Source organism: Hyaena hyaena, unplaced genomic scaffold, assembly GCF_003009895.1.
Source record: "Hyaena hyaena isolate Hyena2069 unplaced genomic scaffold, ASM300989v1 scaffold_374, whole genome shotgun sequence".
Classification (NCBI taxonomy): Eukaryota; Metazoa; Chordata; class Mammalia; order Carnivora; family Hyaenidae; genus Hyaena; species Hyaena hyaena.
This window is the reverse complement of record NW_024081007.1, coordinates 813311-827426: the sequence shown is the minus strand read 5'-3', so window position 1 is coordinate 827426 and position 14116 is coordinate 813311. Positions and strand designations below refer to the sequence as shown.

Below are 14116 nucleotides of genomic sequence, written 5' to 3'. Positions count from 1 at the left end.
TTGCTTAAAAGGAAAAATGCAAAGGATACTATGTGCTCAGATCTTTGCTTAGAGCATGTGTCCTGGGATTGGAATTTTGCTTTCTGTCTCCTGCGAATGCAGAGCCATAATGCACTGTCTAGTTTTGTAGCTTAGACACTTAGATACATTCTAATTGTAGAATACTTAGAATTTTTTATGATATTTTCTCCACTACTATGCACTTGTTTTATCTTCACCTGATTCAGCAACAGTTTATTTTGAGATTTGTCTTTACTGGACTTTTTAGAGCATTCAGCTTGGTTTTCATAAAAGCAGTTACCTTTGCATTAAAAGAAAAAACGCATTGGTTTTGGGAAGAGAGTAGTCAGTGAACCATTTTTGTTTCTGTGTGTTCTTCTGTAACTCCCAAACTTTTATAAGTAGAAAAAAAACCCAATAATTGTCATTTAAAAAAACTCATTGGAGAACATCAGCAAATGGCTACCATTACTTGCAGTTCTAGTTTGAGAAGTCTTTTTACCTATAGAATCTCATCTGATTTTCATATTAACTCTGAGACTTAAGTCAGACCATTTATTGTGGTAAAATGGGTATATAACAAAATTTACCATTTTAAGTGTTGGTTTTTATAATTAAGTAATACAAAACAAGTACAATTGACTTGAATAAGTTTAAGGATAAACCTGACTGCAAACTCAACAGGTGAAGAGGGAAGTATGCAGGTGTCTTAAAGGGTAGCCGTCTGCTCTGAGGGCTCAGCGTACCCTTGTGTTTCATGGGGAGACAGAGAGCACTGTTGGATTCAGCAATGGGTTATGTAGGGGTTGGTTAGGAGAGCTGCTCTGTGCATTCATCATTGTGCTCCTGTGAGACTAAAGCTCACAGGATAGATTCCCCAATGCAGAATTGCAGGTCAAAAGTGAAATGGTGACAGATATTGCCAAATTGCCATTCAGAGAGGCAGTACAGGGACCCCCCGGGTGGCTCAGTTGGTTGAGCATCCAACTGTGGCTCAGGTCATGATCTCATTGTTTGTGAGTATGAGCCCCACATCAGGCTCATTGCTGTAAGCATGGAGCCCCCTTTGGATCCTCTGTCTCCCCTCTCTCTCTCTGCCCGTCTCCTGTTCATGCTCTCTCTCAAAAATAAAATAAATAATAATCATCAAAAAGGCAGTACAAGTTTTACATTACCACCAGCAATGTGAGAGAGGCCACTTTCATATGCCCTCCCAGTCCTTGTTATCAAACTTCTTAATTTTTCCTTTATTATGTTGGATGGAAATGGTACCTTGTTTTATCTGCCTGTCCTTGATGATTCTTAAAGTTGAGTATCTTTGAGTATGTTTGTTTACTGGCTGTTTCCATTTCTCTGTGAATTGCCTATTCTTATCCTATGACTTTTTTTCTCTTTGGTGGTTGATATTTATTTTTGTGATTTGTAGCAGCTGCTTATACATTTTGGATATTAACTTTTTAAAATGTTTTTGCAAATGTTTCCTCCCACAGTACAGTGCGGGGGAGGCAATATAGTACAACATTACCCACATGGCCACTAGAAACCAATTGCCCGGACTTAAATCCCATCTCTCACTTCTTAGTTGTATGATCTCAGCCAAGTTACTTAACACTGTATGCCTCAGTTTCCTTAACTGTAAAATGGCAATAACCATAGAACCTACCTCACCTCATAGGGTTATTTTGGCTTGTTATGTCTTCACTTTATAGGCTTTAATGAATAAATGAGTTAATACAGGTAAGGAGCTAACCTGTTTTGGTTACTGAAAACAGATACTAATGTAGCTAATAAATGCTATTTTCACTTTGTGTGTGTGTGTGTGTGTGTGTGTGAGAGAGAGAGAGAGAGAGAGAGAGAGAGAGAGAGAGGGAAAGTAGGCTAACACAGACTTTCAAAAAGCACGATGAAAGGTGAAAAGCTGACACTGAATGCTTACTATTTGCCACTTACCTTCTTACTTTGTGGTATGTTTTTCCATATAAAATTTTCTTTTTATTTTTGGAGAAAATCAGTCGTTTTATTTAAGCCAATTCTTCTAGATGTCGTGTCTTATGAATAGGAAGAGATACACTCTACAGTGGAAAGCTAACAGTTGTGAACTACCATTACCTGGACAACCAAATACAGGATTTCCTCTGAGAGTAGAGTGTTCCTATGAAATATTTCATAAACCTAAATGAAGTAAAGCAAAGAAGCAATTACCGTTAATGTATATGGAGAAAAATTTTTTAGCATTCCAAGTCGCCCAAAAATAACCTTTTTGAAGCTTTTCTGATACCTGAGGACACATCTTGCTAACAGATGCACAGAATAAATGGAGATGCTCACACACATAGTTCAGAGTGTTAGCCACCGATGTGGAGATGCTGTGTTTAGTTTCCGGGGCAGGAGCTTGGAGGGGCCACTTCGGTTGCTTGGGTGTGTGCTTGCTGCAAAACAAATGCTTGATGCTATTTTCACTTGATTTCGTAAAAGCGAAAATCCTCTTTTCTTTCTGTTAGTGAAAACAGGTACTACTGTAGCTAATGCATGCTATTCCCCCTCCCTCTCACTCCGCTTTGCTGTTTTGTTGTTGTTGTAAAGTGGCCTAACAAGCTTTCCACAAGCACCACAGAAAAGTCTAGGGCACCTGGGTGGCTCAGTCAGTTGAGCGTCCAGCTAAGGCTCAGGACATGATCCTATGGTTCGTGGGTTCTAGCCCCGTATCGGGCTCTCTGCTGTCAGTGCAGAGCCTGCTTTGGATCCTCTGTCCCCTTCTCTTTCTGCTCCTCCTCTGCTCTCCCTCTCTCTAAAACAGAAGTAAACATTAAAAAACACAAAGTGGGTTTCTGGCAGAAACCAGAGCTGAAATCCTATACACTGTATTATTCTGTAGGCGTGGGACGTAACAGGGATATAAGGGACCTGAAAGTTACATAATTAGGTTGCTGTATAATATTGGTCCTGAACTTGGCACTCAGCTCAGGAGGCGCTGCCCACAAAAGCAGCCCCTTGTGGTGGTTGTGCGCTTGGCAAATCACCAGCCCAAAGTGAGATATGCTGTATGTGTAAAATGCGGACCGAGGGGCGCCTGGGTGGCTCAGTCGGTTAAGTCTCCGACTTCGGCTCAGGTCATGATCTCACGGTTCGTGGGTTCGAGGCCCGCGTCGGGCTCTGTGCTGACAGCTCAGAGCCTGGAGCCTGTTTCAGATTGTGACTCCCTCTCTCTCTGACCCTCCCCTGCTCACGCTGTCTCTCTCTCTCAGAAATAAATAAAACTTAAAAAAAAATTCGGGCGAAGAAGGTATCTTTTGTATAATTTTATTTTAATTACACGTTGAAGTGATAATATCTTGGAGATACTGGGTGAAATAAAATATACGTTGAAAGCTAAAGTAGAGCACTGTGATTGGGCCCCGGCAGGCGCGCCCCGCCTTGCCCCGCCCCTCTGAGTCAGCCCCGCCCCCCGCCGGGGTTGCGGCCAAGACCCGAGGTGGCTTCCTTCTCGCCGCCCCCGGGAAGGGCCTGCTCCCCGCCTCTTCCGCGCCCCGCGCGCGTGCGCACTCCGGGAGAGCTCGTGGAGGTGTTCTGGGGGCCGCGGTTTCCAGAGCCCGGGCGGGGTTGTCCCGCGGAGGACCTGGCGCCCGCGGGAGGCCGGGGTTAGCCAGCCATGCGTTGGGGGCTACACCCGCACGGGCCGGGGGCGGCGGCTCTGGCCACGGCCCGAAACCTGTGGGTGCCGCCCCACCTTCGTTGTCGCCCGGGATGGCGAGGGCCGACGGGAAGGCTTTTGTCGCGGTCAGTCACCGGGGCCAATAACCAGCTGCAGAACTCGAGTAGTGGCAGATACCGGGACACAGTGCTGCTGCCGCACACCAGCTTCCCCATGAAGCTGCTCGGCCGCCAGCAGCCCGACACGGAGCTGGAGATCCAGCAGGTGGGCAGGGAGGCCCCGGCCGGCCCGGGGGCGGCGGGGAGGCGCGCCCTCGCGGGCAGCCGCGCCGGGCGACGCACACCCTGCGGGTGGCACAGGGCCGCGGGCTCTAGGCCCCTTTGGGCGGCCGCGTTGGGACCGCACCCGCGGACATCATCTGCTCCCCGCAGGGCTCCTTGCTTGGAAACCTCTAGGTGAATCCCTCAGTGGTGGCAGCTTCCAGGGCAGGATATTAAAGAGGGATGCTCGCATGGCAGCACTCGATACAAGTGCCAGTTTTGAGGCAGAAACAAGTCGAATTTGGACACTTTTCCAGTGGTTTGTGGAAAATAAATTAACATGGGCACTTGTAAATAACAGTTCGATTATGTGGGAAAGTTGAAGCTTACTTTTGTGGTGTCGTTAGGCGCCCAGCTGGAACTCTGACTTGTTTGCAGAACAGAGTCCTCAGAGTCCCCTTCCTGAACTGTGCACCTGTCTCCTGTGTTACGCTTAGTTTTCTTTTTTTTTTTTTTTTAAATGTTTTTATTTATTTCTAGGAGAGAGAGAGAGAGACAGCGCGAGCAGGGGAGGGTCAGAGAGAGAGGGAGTCACAGACCGAAACAGGCTCCAGGCTCCGAGCTGGCAGTCAGCACAGAGCCCGACGCGGGGCTCGAACCCACGAACCGCGAGATCATGACCTAAGCGAAAGTCGGACGCTCAACCGACTAAGCCACCCAGGCGCCCCTACGCTTAGTTTTCTAAGGGCAGATTCACTTGTCGGTTTCTGTACTTCCAGAGTCTGTAAAATCTTCCATATTTAGCACATAGCGTTTAAGTAAATTTGTCTGGCCTAAATGCTCTTATGGTCGTTATCAGACTTCTAGACTCTTAAATCTGTTTTGGCCTACTTTTTTTTTTTTTTTAAAGTTTATTTTGAGAGAGAGCAGGATCAGGGAGAGGTGCAGAGGGAGAGAGAATCCCAACCAGGCTCAGCACCGTCAGCACAGAGCCCCACTTGAAGCTCAGTCTCACAAACCATGAGATCATGACCTGAGCTGAGACACCCCCGCCCCCGCCCCCCAGGGATCTGTTGCTTAACAGACTGAGCCACCCAGGTGCCCTGCCATATACTTTTTAAAAGTATCTTCTTCAGTACTGTTGTGATGCCAAGAACTGTGACAATTTCAGATGATTTCTCATGTAATTTTCACACCAGCTCTGTGAATTGGCTATTATTAACATTTTTTCAAAAGAGGGAACAAACCCATAGGGGCGAACTGCCTGGGCCAAGGGTACCCAGGAGGTGAGAGAATGGGGGTAGGCCTGCAGTGAGTGTTGTTGGGATTTGGAGGGTCCCAAGTGTCGAGGCCAAAGGAGAGAGAGAATAAGGGGGCGAGTAGTCTCCAGGCCCTTCAGCATGGCTGGACTGAGCAGTGAAGGGGGGGAATGCCGAGACTGGCCAGAATTTGGTGGTACTAAACCTTCGCAGGGCCCTGTTTACAGTATAAAGAGCTTAGACTTCAATCTGCAACTTAGAGGGAAACTATTAAAAAGCATTAAAAGATGAGGACTCAGATGTGCATTTTAGAAACTTCATCATAGGGTTTTGAATACGTTGATGTGGGATAAGAAGTAAGCAGATGCTGTTATTTATGGTAAGATGCAGGAGTATGTATTTGGATGATGTTCAGACATGATGATTCTTTTTAAACAGAAATGTGGATTTTCAGAACTTTATTCGTGGCAAAGAGAAAGAAAAGTAAAGACAGAATTTTGTCTTCACGATGGACCTCCATATGCAAATGGTGACCCACATGTTGGACACGCTTTAAATAAGGTAATTGTAATTTAAGCTATGAGACTTGAGGGGAAAAACCTTTACGTAAGTATGCTTTACAAAGTATATTTTGATTTTATTACAAGTAAATTTGCATTGATGCATAAAACCAAAACGTCTTAATAGAAAGCAGCAATAAAGAGTTTTAGTGCTGTGTGGAAAATAGCATCAGTGGTATTTGCTTTGAGCTTATTGTTATTTTAGATTAGTAGATATTTTATTCAGTAAATAATTATTGAGCACCTACTCTGTGCCAGGCATTTTTCTAGACTCTGGGAATAGCAGTGAACAAAGTAAAGTTGAGTCTTGTCTTTCTAGAGCTTAGGCTCTAATTAGAAAAGACATAATCAATAACAAGTAAACTACATAAATGTTAGATAGTTGCAGTAGACTGAATATTTGTTCTTCTCCACCCCCTATTTATATGTTGAAACCCAATACTATCTAATGTGAGGGTACTTGGAAGTGAGGCCTTAGAGAGATGATTAAGTCATGAGGGTGGAGAGCCCTTATCGGTGAGATTAGTGCCTTTAAGAGACCTCAGAGAGCTTCCTTTGTCTCCCTTATGCCCCTGGAGGGTACAGCAAAAATATGTTGGTCTATGAACCAGAAAGCAGCCCTCACCAGACTGAGTCTGCCAGTGCCTTGATCATGTCCATTTTCTATCTGGACTGTTTATCTTACTGTTGTGTTTTGAGAGTTCTTTATGTGTATAGCCTAGGTAGTACTCAACCTTTGTCAGATATGCATTTTGCACCGATTTCTTTGAATCTGTAGCTTGTCTTTTCAGGGTATATTGAAGAGTAAATGTTCTTAATTTTTTTTTTTTTAAGTAATCTCAACCCTCTAGTGTGGGGCTCAAACTCATGACCCAGTCACGAGTTGCAGGCTCTTCTGAATGAACTAGCCAGGTGCCCCCTAGAAGTTGTTATTGTTGGTGAAGTCTAGTTTAGCAGTCTTTCCTTTTAAGAATCATGCTTTGTAGCATCATGTCTAAGGACTCGTTCCCAAGCCTTCTATCCTGAAGATTTTCTCCCATATTTTTTCTAAAACTTTTACGTCTTACATTTAAATCTGTGGTACATTTTGAGTTAACTTTTATATAAAATGTGAGACTTACACTGAGGGTTATTTTTATCCCTATTTATGTCTAGCACTATTTGTTGGTGTTCTCTATCCCTAATGAGTTGCTTTTGTACCACTGTCAAAACTCAGTCAAATGATTCTCTGTTAGATTCTTGATTCTGTTCTGTTAACCTGTGTGTCTGTCCTGGTAATACCACAGTTGCGGTGACTCTAGCTATAGAATAAGTCTTCAAATTGAGTAGTCTCTGTGTTCCCATTTTATTAACAAACTTGTGTTAGTTTCAGTTCCTTTGCCTTTCAATATAGATTTTAGAATAACTTTTTGACTTCCGTATCAGAGAGAAGGTAAGCTGAGTTTTGAGAGTACTAGCAAGTATCTGGTCAGTTGTGTGAGGTGGAAAGTAAACAGCAAACAGTATGCAGTTATTTGAGAGAACTAATTTTAATCCCCCCCCCCATACACACACAGCATTTTATTGAGATGTAACTGACACGTAACTTTGTGTTAGTTTAAAGTGTACAACATGATTGGATGTATGTGTGTATTGCTGAATGAATACCGCAGTTAGTTAACATGCATCTTGTCACAGTTACAAATTTCTATTTTCTTGTGATGAGAACTTTTACTATTGACTATTTTAGCAATTTTCAAATATACATTACAGTATTGTTAACTATAGTCACCATTCTGTACATTATATCCATAGAATTTATTAATCTTATAACTGGAAGTTTGTATATTTTGACACCTTCATTCATTTCCCCCCACCCAAACCCTGTCTCTGGCAACTATCAATCTTTTCTCTGTTTGATTTTTAAAAAATGATTTAAGGGGCACCTGGGTAGCTCAGTTGGTTGAGCAGCCCACTTCGGCTCAGGTCATGATCTCACAGTTCGTGAGTTCAAGTCTCATGTCGGGCTCTTTGCTGACAGCTCAGAGCCTGGAACCTGCTTCTGATTCTGTGTCTCCCTCTCTCTCTGCCCCTCCCCAGCTTGTACCCTGTGTGTGTCTCTCTCTTTCAAAAATAAATAAACATTATTTAAAAAATTTTTTAATGATTTAAAAAAGGAAAAGTGACAAATTAGACTTTGTCAAAATTAGAAACATTTTATGACTTCAGTTTTTTTAAGATTGCATGTATAAGTGAGATCATCCAGTATTCGTCTATCTCTAGCTTATTTCACTTAGCGTAATGCCCTCAAGGTCCATCCATGTTGCAAATAGCATGATTTCCTTCTTTTTCATGGCTGGATAGCATTCCATTATATTGGTCCACCACAACTTCTTATCCATTCATCCATTGATGGGCACTTAGGTTGTTGCCAAGTCTTGACTGTTGTAAAGAATGCTGCAATGAACTCAGGTGTGCACAGATCTTTCTTTCAGATAGTGATTCTGTTTCCTTTGTATATATACCCACTAAGTGGAATTGCGATCTCTTCTGGATCATAGCCAATTCTATCTGTAATATATCGAGGAACCTCCATACTGTTTTCCATAACAGCTGCACTAATTTACATTTGAACCAACAATGCATAGGGGTTCCCATTTCTCCACACCCTTACCAACACTTGTTATCTTTTTATCTTTATCTTACCAACACTTGTTATCTTTTTATCTTTTAGAGGGGCTAAAGTTATCCCTCATTGTGGTTTTGATACTCCAGGTGATTAGTGATGTGCAGCACTTTCCCATATATTTGTTTGTCGTTTGTATCCTCTTTGGAAAAATGTTTGGGTCCTTTGTCTATTTTTAAATCAGATTGTTTTTCTGTTTTGCCTTTTGAGTTGCATGAGCTTCTTACATTTTAGATCTTAAACCCTTATCAGATAGATGGTTCCCAAGTATTTTTTCCTATTCCTTAGGTTGGCGTTTCATTTTATTGATTTTTTTTTTTTTTTTTTGCATTGAGGAATAAGCTTTTTAGTTTGATGACAGTTCCATTTTTTTTAATTTTTGCATTTATTTGTGTAACAAAAATCATTGCTAAGTAGAGGAGTTTTTTCCTATTTTTTTCCTAGTAGTTTATAGTTTCAGATCTTGTAATTAAGTTCTTAATCCATTTCAGTTAAGTTTGTGAGTGGTGTAAGATAGGGAGGAGTCCATTTTTATTCTGTGTGTGAATATATAATTTTCCTAGCACTATTTATCCCCATCGAGTTTTCTTGTTTCTCTTTTCAGATACTAATTGACAAGGATTTATTTATGGGCTCTTGATTCTGTTCCAGTGATTTAGGTCTTTGTTTTTATGCCAATACCATACCATTTTGATTGCTTTGTAATATCGTTTGAAGTCAGAAGTGTGATGCTTCTACCTTTGTTGTTTCTCACATTTGCTTTGGCTATTTGGAGTGTTTTGGAATTCAGTACAAATGTTAGGATTGTTTTTCTGTATCTGTAAAAAATTCACTGGAATTTTGACAGGGATTGCATTGAATCTGTAGGTGGCTTTAGATAGTATGGACATTTTATTGCTGAATGTTTTCAGTGTATGTACAGATCTTTCAGCCCCTTGGTTAAATTTATTTGTTGTGGTTTTTATGATGCTACTACAAATGGGATGGGATTGTTTTCTTCTTTTTCTTTTACTAATTCATTGTTAGTGCATAGAAATATTACTGCTTTCTGTATGTTGATTTTGTAACATGAAATTTTAATGTTTATTTTAATAGCTTCTGATTTGAGTGTTTAGGATTTTCTATATATAAGATCATGTCATCTGCAAACAGATAACTTTATTGCTTCCTTTGGCTTGGATGATGTCTTGTATTTCTTTTTCTTTTTTCTTTTTGCCTATTTTCTCTGGCAAGACCTTCAATATTATGTTGAATATGAGAGAGGGCACCCTTGTATTACTTGTGATCTTAGAGGAGAAGCTTTCAACTTCCCACTGTAGAATATGATGGTATCTGTGAGCTTATCATATATGGTCTTTGTTATTATTATTTTTAATGTTTTTATTTATTTTTGAGAGAGAAAGAAAGCGTGTATGCACAGGCAGGGGAGGGGCAGAGAGAGGGAGACACAGAATTAAAAGCAGACATCAGACTCTGAGCTGTCAGCACAGAGCCCAACATGGGGCTCGAACCCATGAATGTGAGATCATGACCTGAGTTGAAGTCAGATGCTCTCCCAAGACACCCAGGTGCCCTCTTGCTTTTTTTTTTTTTTTTAAGTTTATTTATTTTGAAGTGGGGAGGGGCAAAGAGAGGGAAAAAGAGAATCTCAAGCAGGCTCTGTGCTGTTAGCATAGAACCCGAAGTAGGACTCAATTTCATGAACCTGAGGTCGTGACCTGGGCCAAAATCTAGAGTTGAACACTTAATCAACTGAGCCACCCAGGTCCCACTCTTTCTTGCTTTTTAATGTAAGCACTTATTGCCTCGAACTTTCCTCTAAGAACTGCTTTTGCTCCATTCACTAAGGTTTGATATGTTGTGTTTCCATATTTGTTTCAATATGTTTTTTACTTCCTTTTTGATTTCATATTAAGTTGTTGGTTTTACAGAAATGTGTTGATTATTTTCTACATATTTGTGAATTTTCCACTTTTTTCCTATTATTGATTTTTAGTTTTATACCATTGTGGTATGAAAAAATACTTTATGTGATCTTAATCTTTCTACATTGTTAAGGCTTATTTTATAGCCTAATATATGGTCCATTCTGTGTGCTTGAGAAGAAAGTGTATTCTGCTGCTCTTGGATGGAATGTTCAGTGTGTATCTGTTGGGTCATTTGATTTAAAGTATAGTTCAAGTCTAGTGTGTCTTTACTGATTTTCTGTCTGTATGACTGACTTATTCATTGTTGAAAATGGGGCAGTAAAGTCCTCTACTATTATTGTGTTCTTGTCTTTTTTTCCTATTAGATCTATTAGTAGTTACTTTATATATATGTGTGTGTATACACACATATGTATGTATACACACACATATATATATGTGCTCTGATGTTGGATGCATAGATTTTTAAGACTGTCATATCCTCTTGATGAATTGACCCCTTTATCATTATGATGACCACATCCCTTGTTATAGTTTTTGACTTAAAATCTGTTTTGTCTAATATTTCTCTTTGGGTTTCCATTTTTGTGGAATCTCTTTTTCCATCCCTTCACCTAATCCCTACATGTGTCCGTATAGCTTACATGAGTCTCTTATAGGCAGCATAGTTGTGTCTTGTTTTTTATTTATTCAGCCACCCTACATCTGTTGATGGGTGATTTAATCCATGTACATTTAAAGTAATCAGTAGGCAAGGATTTACTAACCCAACTTATTGTTTTCTGTTTGTTCCTCTCTGTCTTCCTTTGTGAATTGATGATTTTTTTCATAGTGGTGTGCTTTGATTTTCTTCTCTTTTTCTTTTATACATTTCCTAAAGGTTTTTACTTTGTGGTTACCATCAGGCTTACATAAAATATAACAGTCTTCTAAGCTGATAACAACTTAGCTTCAGTCACATACAAAAACTCTATCATTTTACTGCCTCTAATACATTTTGTGTTTTTGATATCATTTTACATCTTTTTCATATGATGTATATATTAGCAAGTTATCATTGCTTTAGTTACCTCTTTTTTTTTTTAAGCTGGAAGCAAATTCAATATCCACCAATAAGTTTATTTATTTTGAGAGAGCGAGTGAGCATGTGTGAAGTGGAGGAGGGACAGAGAGAAGGAAAGACAGAATCCCAAGCAGGCTCTGTGCCATCAGTCCAGAGCCTGATGTAGGGCTCAAATTCACAAACCATGAGATAATGACCTGAGCTGAGATCAGGAGTTGGATGTTTTAACTGGCTAGCTCGGTCAGCCGCTATAGTTATCTAAAAGTCTTTGTCCTTTGGTCTTTATAGTAGAGTTATGGCATAAACACCCAAACATATTACGCTATTGGAGTATGTTGAATCTGACTATAGACTCGCCTTGATTATTTTCATGTGTTCTCTGGTAGTAAATCACCTCCTTTTATTGCAGCTTGAGGAGCTCTTTTCAGAATTTCTGAAGGCAGGTCTAGTGGTGGTGAACTCCCTCAGACTTTGTCTGCTAAAGTCTTCCGTTGCCTTCCTTTCTCAAGGACAGCTCTGCTGGATCAAGTGTTCTTGGTTGGAAGTTTATTTGCAGCATTTTGAATGTGTCATTCCACTCTATCCTGGCGTGTAAGGGTTCTATAGAGAAACCTGATAACCTCGTGGTGGCTGGGGTGGGGGGGATCTCTTAAAATTGACAAACTCTTTTCCTTTGCAGCTTTCAAGTTTCTTGCTTTGTCTTTGATTTTTGAGAGTTTTATTATGATGTGTCCTTTAGAAATCTCTTTGGGTTGCATTTGTTTGGGAACATATGAGCTTAGCAAACTTTATGTCCATATATCTCCTTAGATTTAGGAAGTTCTCAGCTATAGTTTCTTTAAACTTTCTGATCCCCTATCCCCTCTCTTTTCCTTCGGGATTCTCATAAAACATATGTATATTTTAAAAGTAGTTTCGGACTAGTTCTGTACCCTTTCTTTATTCCTTTTCATTCTTGTATCTTTTGTACCTTTGACTGGATAATTTCAAATGATCTATCTTTGATTCTACTGATTCTTTTCTTCTGATGGGTCGTGTGGGCTGTTGAGACTCTCGACTGAAGTCTTCAGTTCAGTCACTGTATTCTCCAGCCCGAAAACGTATTGTTGGTCCCTCATTGCTTTTTGTCTTTGGATTGAACTTTTCATTTTGGTCTTCTATTATTTTTCTAATTTTGTTAAATTGTATATGTCTGATTTCTTATTGTTCTTGGAGCATCCTTAGGACAGTTATTTTGAAATGTTCATCAGGCAGTTTATGGATCTTTATTTCTGTGTGTGTGTGTGTGTGTGTGTGTGTGTGTTATTAGAAGTTTACTTTGTTCCTCTGGCAATATCGTGTTTCTTTGATTCTTCGCGATTCCTGCAGCCTTGTGTAGATGACTGTGCATTTGAAGAAGCAGTCACCTCTTCGAGACTTTATGGAAAAAACTTCACATATAGATGAGGGCACGCTGGAGTGTGATGTGCTGCTGGATGTAAATAGGATTGCTGCATCTAGGATTTTGAATTGACTCCCTCCCCCCCCCACCCCCACCCCCAAGAAGTTCTAGGTTAGGGATGGTGCTGGTGTAGTATCTTGTCTGCTCAGGCAGTTGGGATCCATGACATCAACAATGGTGTGATCATTGATGAGATCTGTCAATGGTCCACCATGGGTGTATGGGCTACTGGGGTCCTCAGCAGTGCCTTCAGGTCCAATGGCTAAGGACCAGGGCGGTGGTGGGGTGGCCTAAACATTAGGTCGTGGCTTGATGCTTTGCTGCGGGGACCGATGTGGTGGCAGGGACCAGCTGCAGACATAGGCAATGGTGAGGGTCAGAGCCAGGAGCAGTGTCCAGGGCACCTTTGGTCAGATAGCTCAGGGGCCCTGGCTGTTGGTGTGTACTTCTGCCAGCCACGGCCTGTGCACGGTAATGGAGGTCGGTCATGGGAACAGGGGCTGGTGGCATGTAGGTCGGTGAGATGAATCAGGGCCACATCCAGACCTACAAGCAATTGTGGGGGCCTTGGCTGTCAGCATGCATTTGTGTGACTATGGGAGCTAGCCGCAGTCACTCAGAGCCATGCAGGCCAGTGACTGGAGTCAGAGTTGGCCCCGTGCCTGTGGGCCAGCAGCTGTGGGGTCCCTGATTTTTGGCACATGGTTGTACAGCTGCAGAGGTTAGTCTCGTGCATGTGCATAGCAGTGGTGCTGGTGATGAGAAATGTTTCTTTATGTGTCCTGTAGGGTTTTTTTTTTTGTTAGAAACTGGGCATTTTAGATAATACTTTGTAATAAATCTTAATAAGTGTCTCTTGGACCCTTTCCTCCCTCATGGCTTTTTATTGTAACTTTCTTGTTTACATGTTTAGCGACTGGATAGATATTTTTTTTGAGGTCTGTTCCCTCCCCCTCCCATTTTTCTTCAGCATTAAGCTTCTGATGTCGCTTCTCAGGAAGGCCCAGCTTTGCAGGTGCTCAGCTGCCCTGGGCTGGCCGTGGTTGGGACAGGATGCCCATCCTCTTTCTCTGACAAAACCCATTTTTTTTACTCTGAAAATGTCCTACTGTTTTCTCTGTTGTTTTCAACAACGCCCCGGGGCATAATCTGTTCCATAAACAAATCCATCAAATTTAGGGGGGATCCATTGAAGTATTAGGTGCTGGAGTCAGTGTTTGACATTTGTTCTGACCCCAGAAGGATCCCCCCCCCCCCCCCCCCCCCCCCCCCCCCCCCCCCCCCCCCC

At 41.6% G+C, this 14116-nt stretch overlaps 1 protein-coding gene across 1 annotated transcript in view; it reads left to right on the top strand.

Annotated features, from left to right (window-relative positions):
* Positions 1-3521: 3521 nt before the first annotated feature.
* Positions 3522-14116, top strand: part of IARS2 (isoleucyl-tRNA synthetase 2, mitochondrial) — a 61679-nt gene continuing 51084 nt past the window's right edge. The window contains exons 1-2 of the mRNA XM_039250610.1: positions 3522-3916; positions 5610-5732. Coding sequence (XP_039106541.1) covers positions 3650-3916; positions 5610-5732 — 390 coding nt within the window. The 5' untranslated portion in view covers positions 3522-3649. The remainder of the gene's footprint in view (positions 3917-5609; positions 5733-14116) is intronic.